The sequence below is a fragment of the Brachyistius frenatus genome, unplaced genomic scaffold (genome assembly GCF_029030835.1).
Source record: "Brachyistius frenatus isolate BFR_SWC_R1_liver_20210118 unplaced genomic scaffold, ASM2903083v1 Contig_120, whole genome shotgun sequence".
In the NCBI taxonomy this organism is placed as follows: Eukaryota; Metazoa; Chordata; class Actinopteri; family Embiotocidae; genus Brachyistius; species Brachyistius frenatus.
In genome coordinates this window covers 433,930-447,350 of record NW_027210719.1, presented here as the reverse complement: position 1 = coordinate 447,350, position 13,421 = coordinate 433,930, and the positions used below count along the sequence as shown (strand labels likewise).

At 39.7% G+C, this 13,421-nt stretch overlaps 1 protein-coding gene across 1 annotated transcript; it reads right to left on the bottom strand.

Annotated features, from left to right (window-relative positions):
• Positions 1-5,453: 5,453 nt before the first annotated feature.
• LOC138629743 (leucine-rich repeat-containing protein 58-like) lies at positions 5,454-11,928 on the bottom strand. The gene is made up of 4 exons (XM_069713652.1): positions 11,237-11,928; positions 6,774-6,902; positions 6,325-6,602; positions 5,454-5,730 (listed from the first exon to the last, which is right to left on the bottom strand). The coding sequence occupies exons 1-4, from the start codon at positions 11,692-11,694 to the stop codon at positions 5,537-5,539; spliced, it is 1,059 nt and encodes a 352-aa protein (XP_069569753.1). The 5' UTR covers positions 11,695-11,928; the 3' UTR covers positions 5,454-5,536.
• Positions 11,929-13,421: the final 1,493 nt, after the last annotated feature.

The window sequence follows — 13,421 nt, the reverse complement described above, 5'->3', positions numbered from 1 at the left end:
CTTATAAAGTCAAAAGTCACCCAAAAAAAAGCAAAAACAAATATGCCAAAACTTCAACAGAATTTTTGACAATAGCTTATAAACTCATCATTTTTACTTGTGAGTTAAGATCAAATGACACCACATTAGTGCCCCATTGAAAGACTGAAACACTGTCTCCAGCTCTGTTACACCCAAAGCGTGGCACTCAGTCTCAGGTTTCCTTCAAGATCAGGTTCAAATAGACTGCAATAGCAGCAGGTGGGCTGCATTGAAACTCAGATTACTAGGAGCTTGAATATTTCATCTCGGGACACGAGGCTGTTACTCAAAAAGCAGGAGTCAAAGAGAAGAAGCTGGCCTCGGAGAGTGAACCAGGACAGATGAAACAGGACACATGTTGTTCTACTTATGTTACCAGGGATTAATTCTGACATTAGGATAGTATAATTAACAAATACATGTGGTCAGTACCGGTCTCTTTCTGGACTACTCTGTTGTGCACATGTCGCAGTTGGAAGTCCACCAAACACAACAAATAACAAGCAAACCTTTCAAGCTTGTGACATGCCATTTCCTGTTGAACCCCTCCTGACAGGCCGTATCACCGTTTCCTGACATGGAAGCATCTGCAGTTGTGATTCAACATCTGACCACCGTGTCAGTGAGTCCCACCATTAGTATTTGAGATTGTGCGGGTGGAAATGCATTGTTCTGCAAGTGAAGCAACACCAACCCCTTTCAGCTCGTCCTCCACAGAGCCTGGACGCTCCCCTGTGACATGCCCAGGTTTGCCCACTAACCAGAGATAAATCCCTCTCTGGAACGCTGCAGCTCCTCCTGCAGTGTTGCTATGGACCTGGATTAGCAGCCCTAGATCAAAGCTCCCAAGCAGGTTAGTGTTTCTAATGCAAGCAGTCATTAATATGTTAAATGCAGCAGCAAAGCATCACCCATCAGCCACCCTGTTTTAAAAAATGATTTTCCACTTCAACTGGTAAAAAAAAAAAAAAAAGCAGCAGAGCACATGATAATGCAATAAAAGTCAGATAATGTGAACAAGGGAGTAATTGTTTATGCAGAAATAAGCTCATTTGCGGCACAAAGTTGTGTTTTTTCAAATGACAATTTTAAGTCCAATCTAGTTCTCTTTTTCTTTTTCTTTTTTTTAGCTCTTTTTTGGACTCCACCAGCACCACAGGGAAATATCCTGTTATTTAGCTGATAAATGCGCCACTTTTCTGATTGGCTAGTTGCCAACGCTCTTTCATAGCCAGACAGTTCATGTACAGTAGAATTTTAAGTCATTTGATCAACTGTAAAAGTGTAAGTCTGTTACATTGAAGTCCCTGCCAAATGAGTTCACACAATACTGATTAAGCCTATGATCACAAGACAACCCCCCCTGCACCCCCCCCTCCCCCCCAAAATAAAGTTTTTGAGGCTCATTTTCTAATTATGGCAACATTACTTTCAAATGGATCATCAGGAAACTATTAAAAGAGAGGAAATTTTGCTAACAACATCATAAGAACGTGTGTATTGACTTCATATTTCATGAGACAAGTTGAATGGGAGTCTATGGAGCTGGACGATTTTTGTAGCCAATCTCTAGCAGCCCTCGGTGCTATTGCACTTTATGGCACTTTGGCATTGACCTCATTTTTCAGGCCTGCGAGCTATTTCCACATTTATATACAGTCAATGCATTGAAAACAATTAGTCCGTCGTTTTACAGCAGCTACAGTAGCGGCGGAGAAGGCTACGGCCGAGCCGACGACATAAGCGCGCGTCAACAGTGTTTTTGCAAGTACTCTTATTGACAGAAAGACAAAAGTTGCTCACTGCGGGGTAAAATCGATGTAATAGTTTGTCAAAAGTTTAAATACGACTTGAGTGTTGAAGATCAATCATGATGAAAACTTTGACAAAAATTTACTCGAGGTCCACTTATTTTTTCCAAAGCTTTCCACGGTAGTTTGAGAGAAAAAAAATAAATCAAAGTCCTCTTACCTGCTTCTGTGATTCTGTCTTTTGTCTCTCTTTCTGTCACTACATTTCTTGTCTGCTTCTCTACCTATTCAATAAAAAGCCCAAAAATCTCCAAATTTTCTTTGAATATGTTGCAACATTTATGAAATCACAATAACATGTTGGTAATTTGATGTGATGAAATTTTCGCACAAAGCTTTCTTTTCATGTTTTGCAACATTTTTTATCACCATGTCAACTGCTACAGAGATAAATGAATAAGGGAACGCTTGCGGGGTCAAGACTGATTTTACAGTATAAAACAGGAAAAGAAAGGGGAAAGAGAAAGTTAGTAACCACAGCAATTAACCATTGTTACTCAGTACTGGACCAATATTCGCCCAGCATTTCTTCTTTCCCTTATAACCACTTCCCCTCCACCTCCACCACCTCCTCCCTGCTCTGGCCTCTGACCAGACGTTCGCCTTGTAGGATTAGCAGTGTAACTTTAAAGACATGGCTTGATTGTTGTCAGGATGTCTGCGGTGTGTGCAGTGTCATATGTAAAGGTTCATTTCAGTGTAAATTTAAAACTGGTCATGTGTGAGGTCTGGCATGCCTGTCAATGTACACTGGCTATACTGTTAGCTGCTAAGGGCTGGCTGATATGCCTCTGACTGAGGGTGATAAGAGGATTAGAGTATAAAAAAAAAAGCCTCTGGCAAAGCACTTTGCTCTTTGATCTGCTGATCACCTGCAATACTGTATGTACTGTTAGCGTCAAGGTCAAGATAATTGTGCCACGAGCAAGCAAAAAATTATTTAGAGGGGATTAACAATTAAATACAATAGAGAAAACCGCTAGATGTAGGAGAAATATGACTGCACAGAAAACATATTTACCTTGCAGAGTTAAAGACTACAACAGGGACATTTTCCTTCTTTAAGATTTTCAGAGGTGATCCCAGGTTCCAAGGCCCATATTCAAGACTTCCTTCATATATTATGACTCAGTGTAACCTCAACAGGAGCTCAATTGACTTCTGGCTGTTGGTCACAGCTACGCTCCTCATCTGCCAGTCACAACTCAATTGCAGTTCATCATGGCCTGCATCTCCGGTTGCATTTGTGACAGCATCTTCTTGTTTAACACAAAGTATGGCAAGTGTATGTACGTGCACACAAGCCATAGAAGTAATACAACTCCACACAATGTGCTGGAGCTGTTTCCTAGGTGCCTGTTGTTGGCAGAAGGAAGAGTAAAAAATAAGGGAGAAGAGGCAAAGACACAGGGGCCCAGCTGTGACTTGGTCAAAGACTATTTGAAACAAACAAAATATGTGCAACTCAGCATAATTCTTGCCAATCAGACTGTAAAGAAAGAGAAAGGCGAAAAGAAATTAAAAGAGACGTGGGGATAGGAACAAAACATGTGAAAAGAGCTGAAAGAAAAGAAAACAAACTAGTTAGTAGCTCTTGGCAGGTAATGTAAAAGGATTAGCAGATTGTGCAAGGAAGAATTCACTCGCCCCGGCATCTCTTAATTCTGGGTTACTGAAAAGGTCTCAGTATTCAGACTCAAGAATGAACTCACCCTCATATGCAAATGAAACCTGGACACGTTCAAGCTGCAAAATGGATTGGTTGATGTAAACACAAAAATCCCACTAAAAACACTCCAATAGTTGTAGGCATCTTTTGCACACACACACACACACACACACACACACACACACACACTGCACATAGAAATAGAGCAGAAAAGCCTTTTAGCAACTGAAACCTTAAATTTTATAATAACATGATTGCAATTTTGAATGCTAAATTAGTAAAATAAAAATGTTTTCTACATTCGCCAACCTTTTTCCAGACATCACTCATAGTCACAATACACACAATCTAAACATATTACAATCAGTCTTTATTAAATGTTATTATATACTGTACAGTCTACTTACATTATTTGAGTGGGGTCAAAGTACATATAATTAATATATCTATATGTTCTGTTTAAGTGTCATCTGTTAGCTCATTTAAAAATGTAGTGTGTTTATAAAAGCAGTTCATTTTCTTATAAAAGGCTACTTTTTCTTTGCTGTGGTTAAGCTGATGAGTACAAAAATCAGTTAGAAAGGACTTGTTTTTATTTAGAATGTTAAATTTGTCACATTTCAGGGTGCATATATCACATTTTTCTCACACTCAAACATACTTATTTTACTCTGTTAGAAATCACCATTAGTAAGGCACTTGTCTTTTGCTGTAGTGTAGGTGCTACTGTAACATAGGGTAACGTTCTTCTGTTCCTTTTGCAACATTAAGGTCAAAAGTGAAGCCAGGAAGGAGTTATCCCCCTCACTAATGGACACAAATTAACTGGGAAGCTATACAATTAATCTCCCAGCTTTCCACACAAGCAGGAAGTTGAAGCAGAAATGTAACCAGGAACAAAAACATCATTTCCTGTTTGAAATGACTGGGTTTCTTTGTTTAAAAAAAAAAAAAGAAAAGAAAAAGAGCTCAGAACAAAAACGATCTGTGACCGTGGGCTTCATTCTTATACATCTGTGTGTTTATGCATAGAGATATCAGACAGCTCTGAACATAAACTCAATGGCCTCCACTGCATTGTGCTGCACAGCTATTGTTTCTGAGTTAACACGGCGTATGATTTTTCCCTGGTCCACCCCACATCCACTTCCTGTGAGTGAGCCTGGACAAGCATTCTTCCACATATACAACCCTTATTCTGGGTCAATTTAACACAACTAAGCCAACATGGCAACATTTTTTTCAAGGGTGGTTTGTGTTGACCGCGGTGCTCACAAAAACACTAATAAAATATCACCACCTTGCTCTTTTAATAATAGTGTGGGAGACACAAACAACACCCTCCAGTGTAAATAAGAGTCGCCTCACACATCATACTCAATTTAGAGTACTGTAGTTTAAAACTACTTTAAAAGTTTCTGCTGCTTTTTCTTTGTTAGCATATCAGCTTTGATGCTCACTTGGTCAGAGAAATTTGGAGGAAAATTGGCTGTTTCCAGCACCTGAAGAAAAAAAAAAACCATTGTTCATATCCAAACTGAAAATGCAGAATAATGCGCTGCAGCTACTAAAAGCACAACGTGTCATAATAAAGATGGACGTATGTTGCCCTGAAAACAACAAGAATCCTGTCGCTCCTTTAGTCTTCACAGTCCAAACCAGAGTTTTACTGCCCTCCTGTGCTTGACCACGAGACAAGCAGGTTCATCATGCATGTCAAGACTGTGACAGATGCAGATTTTTGTGGCGATATGAGAAACGGGAGCCTTCCTTCAGTTGTGTTGAGTAGAATGATGCGGTGAGACGAAACGGACAATCCCCCCCCCCCTCCCAAAACATCTGTTTTTACTTCCAGGGTCAAGTGTAGGGTGTCTCACATTCTGTGCATTTCAGTGGCTGCGTGCGCGATCGTGTTTGAGTCTGCGTATGTGCATGTTGTCTTGTCCGAAGCAAGCTCGTCTCTGCAGAACGACAGAACACAGTGACAGACCGATGAGGCTTTAGTTCAGAGGGCCAGTGGTCCCTGCGTGATGCATCATCCCAGAAGCACCCTCTGGAGGCGGTAGGCCGGCACGCTGCTCTCGTCCTCAGACTCCGCATCGCTCTGGGGGTTGGAGCTGCAGGGAGAGGTGCACTCGGGGGAGCACAGGTAGTGCATGAGAGGCAGCCGGTACTTTCCACAGAAGTCCACAAATTTGATCTGGCGTACACATGAATCAAAGTACACTCCTGCAAACAGGAAAAGCAAAGTGTCAGGTCAAAGACTTGTATTGTTCTGAAGAGCAAGATAGAACATTATTTATAAATTAAACACACATGCATCATAAACACAGATGTAAGTGAGAGCATTCAACCACACAGGAAACGGTAAAGGGCAAGACATGTATTGTATGTTATCAGAGAGGTTCTGAACCTGGGAATTGGGACCCTCAAAGGAGGTCAAAAGACAAATATAAAAGATTATTATGAGAAGAGGGGAAAAAAAAAAACCTTGAACTTATTGTTTCAAATTTCCCTCTAACCTTTGCCTTTTTCCTTTAAGTTTAAAGATATTTATATTTTTTTTCTTCATGCCTCTATAATGTTAAAAAAAAGAAGAAAGAATGGTAAATGTGTGCAACTGGTGACAAAAGCAAGGTAGGAAATAGAAATGGCTATATTTTAAGGGTTGCAAGCCAAAAATGTAATCAATGTGTCATCACCTTTCCATAAAACAGAACATTATGAAAAAAAAAAAAAAAAAAATTAAAACCAAGAAGTTTCACCTAAAAAAACCTCAACAATCATTTTTGCATTTTCTTTAAACAAGAAAAGAAGTCTCACCGGCACACTTGGGGTTGGGACACTTGCTGGCCAGGTCCAGGTAGTGCAGCAGGTTCGAAGGCAGGTCAAAAGGTGAGTAAGGCATATTTCGGCTCTTAACTGTACGTCCTGCCAGCTCTAGCAGTGAAGGAGGGTCGTAGGTCATCTCCTTGACAAAGCGCACCACCAGTGGGTTGCCTCTAAGACTGAGTTCCTGCAGGTGCACCAGGCAGAGGATCTCTCTTGGAAGGTAAGTGAGCAAGTTGTTGTGGAGACTTAAAGATCGCAGCGAGTGGAGCCTAGAACAAAAGGCACCATGAAATGTTTTCACCTCCATATTTCATGAAAACAGGAATGTGCTGTTGTCAAATCCATGCAGCATAATCCCGCGTACAATTCTAGCTTCGATGTCAATTTGACGTACACTTCTGTTTACGCTGCTAAGATCGAGGGTAGAGTGCTGATATTACCTGGTGAGCTGTGGTGGCACACTTTGGATGCGGTTGTCACATAGTACCAGATAGCTGAGGTACGGCAAGTTAGCTACTTCAGCAGGAATGGCTGTGATGAGGTTTCCACCCAGATACAACATCTCCAGACTGACAGAAAAACAAGAGCACAAGAGTCAGTTTGAATCGAGGTAAGTTTTACTGCAGGCTGACACTCTGCTCTATTTTTTATGGCATATCATTTTTCAGCTCCTTGTGATTGTACGTCGACAGAAACATTCACTTTTTGCCACTTTTTTTTATTTTTATCATGGTGTCACCAATTGAACATGCAAAACAATAATTCTTTTATATCTTAATAGCGTATTTGACTCTTTTCCCCCCGAGTGCCAGCAGATTTTCTAACAAACCGAAACATTTATTGGCCCTCTAAAATTAAAAAGGAGAAACTCAATGCATCAGCTCCTCGAGTATGCAGGCGACGGGTCCCACTTCTTTTTTCCTTTAATGTTTATTTCAGATGCGCCCTTTTTTAAAGTGCTACTGTATGTTAGTGATAGGGGGAAAGAGTTTATCATTTGAGCTGATTTTTTAAATAATTTTTTTTTACATCTTGCTGAATCATTAACAATCTCCACAGTCACAGCTCACACTTCCTGTACAGTATAACAATTATATCTATTCAATAAAAACGACTGCGGCCGTATTAAAGGTCAGTTTCAACAAATGCAGTTTGTACTTGTTGTAGTTATGATGATATTTTAAGACTGAAGATGCTATTAAAGTGTATTATTTTAGCAAACAAAGCTACATGACACCAAATAAAAACTACAACATGCCACACGGGGGAGCTGAAGATGCGTGATCTCATGCTCAGGAGTTCATGCGTTTGTGTCTGAATTTTTAATTCTTGAAATATCAAGACGACAAATGACGTGAGGTGAACAGAAGCAACAAACGGGACATTTTTTTGTACCACACATGAATTTATGAATCCCCCAATCACAGTAAAGAATGCAAATATGACATGAAATTAATTTTGATCTCGTTTATGTGGTGACCTGAAAACCATTAGGTCCAGTTTTAGTAGACAGCAAAAGGGATATGCACATGTTTGTGTTATTAAGACAACAAAATGACCCTGGTAGGTTAATGGAGGAAAGTAACGCACGGGGGAGGGACAGAGAGAGGGGGTGGGGGGGGGTAATTGAGAGTCAAAGAGATAGGCTGGGCGAGCGCTACGGATGGCTGGTCAGCGAAAGTAAGCTGTCAGGCCATCTGCCTGCTGGAACTGATGACACAGCGACTGTGAGACATGGAGCCATTATACTGTCCTTGGTGGCTGAGCAAGCCCCCTCTGTGACGGAAACTGAGACATTCAGGGTCTGCTCGCTGCCTACGTCGACACAGTGACACAAATCAACCAGCAGGAAAGGACACTGCTGAGTTAGAGTACAGGGTTGTATCAAGGACAATACAGATCAGTTCAAATTTCCAAAACTAAGCAAAACAAAACTGTAGCCTTTGTTTTCTTTGAATCTCCATCCAAGAAACATTCGGTTGAGGTTTCTCCTCTTCACACGTCAAAGGGGACGAAGAGGAACCACATTTACAGAATTCACTTTACCTCGGAGTTTAAGTCAAACTGAAATCAATCTCTCCAACTTTTTCTAAAGTTACATGCAAAAGGCCTTTTTCACAGCAGATGTTTTGACTTTTTTTTTTCCAAAGTAAAATAAGCACAACAAGTCAGCATGCACAACACGGGGACCCTGAAACCTCACCAGCCCTTATCATTACATTGCACATACAAATACAGTGCTTTTCATTTTCATCATAATTTGAGGCAGGCTGCAGCTACTGTTCAAAACATAGAGCTCAGACATTGTCATTACGTTATGACTTTGTGCACAGCCAAGAAGTAATTTGATCCATCACTGTAGTCTCCGAAGGATTGGTCAAGAAATATTGTGAATATTTGACCCCACTTCAAATGCCATTTGAACACAATCCACAAAATTGAATGACAAAAAAAAAAAAAAAACTTTTACCAATCTTTTAAGCCATTAAACCAGTCTGAGAGTTATTTAAACATTCAATTTCATGGACGTTGAGAGTCACAAAGATATTTAACGTTATGTTGATAGAAAGAGCAAGAGGGAAAAAATTATGACATTGCTCTTATTGGGCCATTATGTATTTACATGTATAATAGTGCAGCCATATGACAAGACAGGAGAGCTCAGAAGTACCGAGTTTACGTTTAATTGTGCAAAAATTATTTAGCTGGACTTTTTACAATAAATCCTTCTATTCCTCGCTTGCCAGATAAATACCCCTCGTGAGAAGCCCAATCTCAGTCCAGACCTCAATCTATTTGGACATTTGTGGCTGAATTTGAAAACTGCTGTTGAATCTAGCGCCACATAACTTGAAAGTTAGCAGTTTTGATCGAATGGTTTGGAGGTTTGATTTTTGGCCTGCCATCGGACCGCTGTGGTTTGCTACTGTTAAACTAAGCACAAGATAAGATTAAAAAAAAAATACTGTCGTAGCTGACCTCTTTTTACTGCTTCTGCCACTCTAACAAAACAAACAAAAAAAAAACCACACCAACCAAGCAACCTCCAAGTATTTTAAATGGACTGCTGCGGCTAAACTCTTTTTGTTTTTAAATGAGTGCCCTTTGTCTCAGTTGTATTGTGTCGTGTTCTAGCTCTATACCGTGTTATCTTCACTGAAAATCTATTGTGTGACAACACGTAATTATAGCTGTGTCCACGTTTATTTGTTGCAATTTTGAGTTTAATCCTTTTCCATCATGATTTTTTTTTCTCATAACTAATGCATCTCAAATATTTTCCATTAAACTACTTTTTTAGTGCCCAACGTAATGAACGCCAGCCTATCTTCAAAACCACAGGTTTTTGGAGTTTACTGGAACAGGTACACAATTAACCTGCCCACATTATGAATCACGATGTTTACACAATATACTGACAGGAAATGAACATGACACATACAAACAGATGTTAAAAGTGTTGGCAAAGTTGTAAATATTGTTAAACTCACAAAGAGACAGAAAAAGAGCAAAAAGCTCACATTTAGAGTTCATTTTCAAAAATGATACGAGTTGGCTCCCTGTGGTGGTAAAACAAATACTACTGTTGTCAGGTTAACGTGGTGACTCCATCTATGGCTCATAAATTGAATCGGCAGATGACTAAAGTAAGTTTACAACACAGAATACATTTTCAGGTATACCGTTGCCACTTTATCCAATCAGGAGAGTGAATAGACCTCACTTTATCCAATCAGGAGAGTGAATAGGCCTCCCTGAACTTTAATCCAATCAGGAGAAAGAACGGTCCCCTTTGAGCGTTTTCAGCACAATTTCAGTGTGTTTTGAAGATAGCTGAGCAAAGAAAGTTACCGATTCCATTTTATGTTAGTTTATAACGGCCTGGACTCCTGTCACTTGTGTTAGACTTCAGTTTGGTTTGCTGTGTAACAACAGTATTTACAAAGCATGTTGTTGCTTGGTAGCTAATATTTAATGTAATTTTATGTGGCGAGGTCAGGGTGACATGAGGAGGATGAAGAGGAGTGTTAATGGTAAAAACAGGCAGTAAAATAGCCAAAAGGGCATTGTTGGTTACTGCTCCTTTAAAGTATTTAATGTGTGGCTGAAATGAATATTATTTCCAATATTTTTAAATGATCATTGTTTGCTATTTTCTCAATCATTTGTGAAAAGTGCCCATCATATTTTTATGAACTGCAGCAGATTGTCTTCAGGTTGCCATCTTTATCCAACAAGTTAGATACCAATAGATTTTCAATTTACCATCACATTAGACAAAGAATAGCAGCAAATCCCCACTATACATTTTGATTACCGACTCATCAATATGTGTATTTCTGTCCAGTTTATTGCCATGTAGAACAAATACAAACAGGAAAGTCTTTAATTCAAATATATCAGTTCCTACCATTTAGTGGTCAGCTGTCAAATCTGATTGATTGAGTGATAAATTTCATCTCTAATCTAGTTTTGTTTTATGACTGATTAGTACTGTTGATTATAAAAGTTCCACTAAACAATATATATCAGTGCTGAGAGACTATAAAGAACATGTAGCCATAGAAACAACCTTTTGGTTCCATAAATCCATTGCAGTTAACTGACCGTTTGAATACCGGTAAGAAATATCGGTATAGAAGTAATCCACATAATAATAATTAAAAAAAAAGTTGTCCTGATATAGAAAATAATATCTATTCTAAAAAAAAGACTAAGTTTCCCTCCTTTCCCGGTCTCCACCCTGTCCATTAGTGTGATTCATAAATCTCATTGTGCAACATGGTTCAATGGGTTTAAAAGCACGCTGCGTGTTTAATTTACGTTACTTGAACGGTGAGATTCGGACGTGTTTTTGGTTGTTGTGTTTTTTTTTTTTTTTTTAATTGAGTGTGTTGCCTACCTGGTTAGATTCTCTATCTCCGCAGGTATACTTTTGAGTCTGTTTCCGCCGAGAGAAAGCGACTGCAGACGCTGCAGCTTCGTACACTGAAGCGGGATCTCCTCGAAACGATTCCCACTAAAGTTCAACAGCTCCAGCTGCAAAGAGCCGAACTCTTTGGGCAGCGAGAACTCGTCCAGGCGGTTGTTCTTGGCTATCAGTGTTCTCAGTTTGCTCAGTTGAGTAATACCCTCACAGATGGCCGACAGTCCGTTGTTGCTGATGTTCAAAAACTCGAGGTTGCAGAAAAGGCTGACCGACGAGGGCAGCGAGGCGAAGCGGTTGTAGTTCAGGTAGAGCTGCCTGGTGTCCCTTTTCCTCTCGTCGCTGATATTGTCAACGCTTAAAGTGTTCAAACTCAAATGGGAAAAATCCAGCACACCGTCGCCCGCTGCCGCTGCCCCTTCGCGAAGCTCCATTTTGACAATTTTAGCGTGAATTTCAACTCCTGTGCAAAAGTCCTTGCAGAAGTCTTACTGTTGGTTGAACCTCACCGTAGAGAGCGAGTTAACTCCAGGACTTGTCTATTTCTAACATGCAGAACAAATATATTTCCTTACTCCTGGTAGTAACATTTAACAACATCTCTAATGAAATGTAGGTCAGCTATGTAGTACTGCCGACGGTCCACTGTGGCCACATTTAACTTCCCTGAATGCGGTGCAGCCTCCTACAATGTATCAGTTCTTTGCGTCCGTGATTACTGATTGGCTGGTACCTAACACAAACTCCGCCCACCGGGCGCTGATTGGTTACTCTCCCTATCCATCATACCGTAAACGTTTTAAGGAATTTGAAACAGGTTTACGTGCATCGTTTATTGACATTTCATGGCTACGCACTACTGCATAACAGTTAACGACGAATGACAATTAAGTTTTGCAACAACGGGAAAATAACAGCCGATGGTCCATCCGGTTCTTCAGCCATTATGCAACACCCCTCTTCTGTTGCATAATGCAATACTCTGCTGACTTGATGTGCACTGAATGAGAAATAGGTACAGGACAATTGGGTTCCTCCCTCTGAATTCAGATATCTATAATATTGTCACAGCTTTATTCAGGGGAAGTAGAACAGTACTGTTCATGCACAGGAACTGACTCTGACTACTACCAAGTTAATGTGAGGATTAAGATTTTACAATAAAAACACGTTTATGTATATATGATGCAGTGGGACTATTAAACTGACTAAACAATATATGACTTTGTGCCACCTGGAAGACATTACAATGTTGAGTCCAATAATGCATAAGTAATGAAGATAATATTATATTGGCAGCCAATCCAATCACCAGTGACCTGGAGATGTGCTACAAGTTTGTTGTGGCCAGTGCACTGTACTTCGCTGTGGTCTGCTGGGGGAGCAGCATTGGAGCCGGAGACACCAACAGACTTAACAAACTGGTTAAGAAGGCCGGCTCCATCATCGGCTGCAATCTGGACAGCCTGGACAAGGTGGTGGAGAGGAGGACGCTGAGGAAACTATTATCCATATTGGATAATCCTGACCACCCTCTCCACCACCTGCTGCAGGGACAGAGGAGCACTTTCTCCAAAAGACTCCTCCAGCTCCGCTGTCACAAGGACAGATACAGGAGATCATTCCTGTCAAGACTGAACAATAACTCACCTCTGGCAAAATCCATCACACAACAATAACACTGTTGTCTGTTTTTCTTGTTTGTTTAAATATACAACAAAAACAAAAACGTTGCACTATTGTTTAGTTAGTTTTAATTTAATTATTCTATTCTATTTTATTCTATTCTATTTTATTGTATATACTGTGTATTTTTATATTTAATATTTTTTACTGTTATTTTATTTCTTTCCTGTATCTATAAATGCTACTGTAGCGAAAAAAATTCCCCTTGGGGATTAATAAAGTAACTATCTATCTATCTATCTATCTATCTATCTATCTATCTATCTATCTATCTATCTATCTATCTATCTATCTATCTATCTATCTATCTATCTATCTATCTATCTATCTATCTATCTATCTATCTATCTATCTATCTATACTGCTGTAAATGGCTCTTTGTCTTTGTTAGAAAATGGAATAGCTTTATCTTAGTTTCCAACTGAAGAAATTATTTATTTTTCCTCTCAGGAAACCTTTTTCTTTCACTCACAGT

Bases quoted from the DNA above. Each gene is read 5' to 3' on its own strand.
- LOC138629743 (XM_069713652.1), bottom strand. From the start codon at position 11,694: ATGGAGCTTCGCGAAGGGGCAGCGGCAGCGGGCGACGGTGTGCTGGAT. The intron at 6,903-11,236 runs GTAGGCAACACA...TTTTTCTGTCAG, and splicing joins GAGATAGAGAATCTAACCAG to TCTGGAGATGTTGTATCTGG. The intron at 5,731-6,324 runs GTGAGACTTCTT...TCCTGTTTGCAG, and splicing joins TCCCAACCCCAAGTGTGCCG to GAGTGTACTTTGATTCATGT.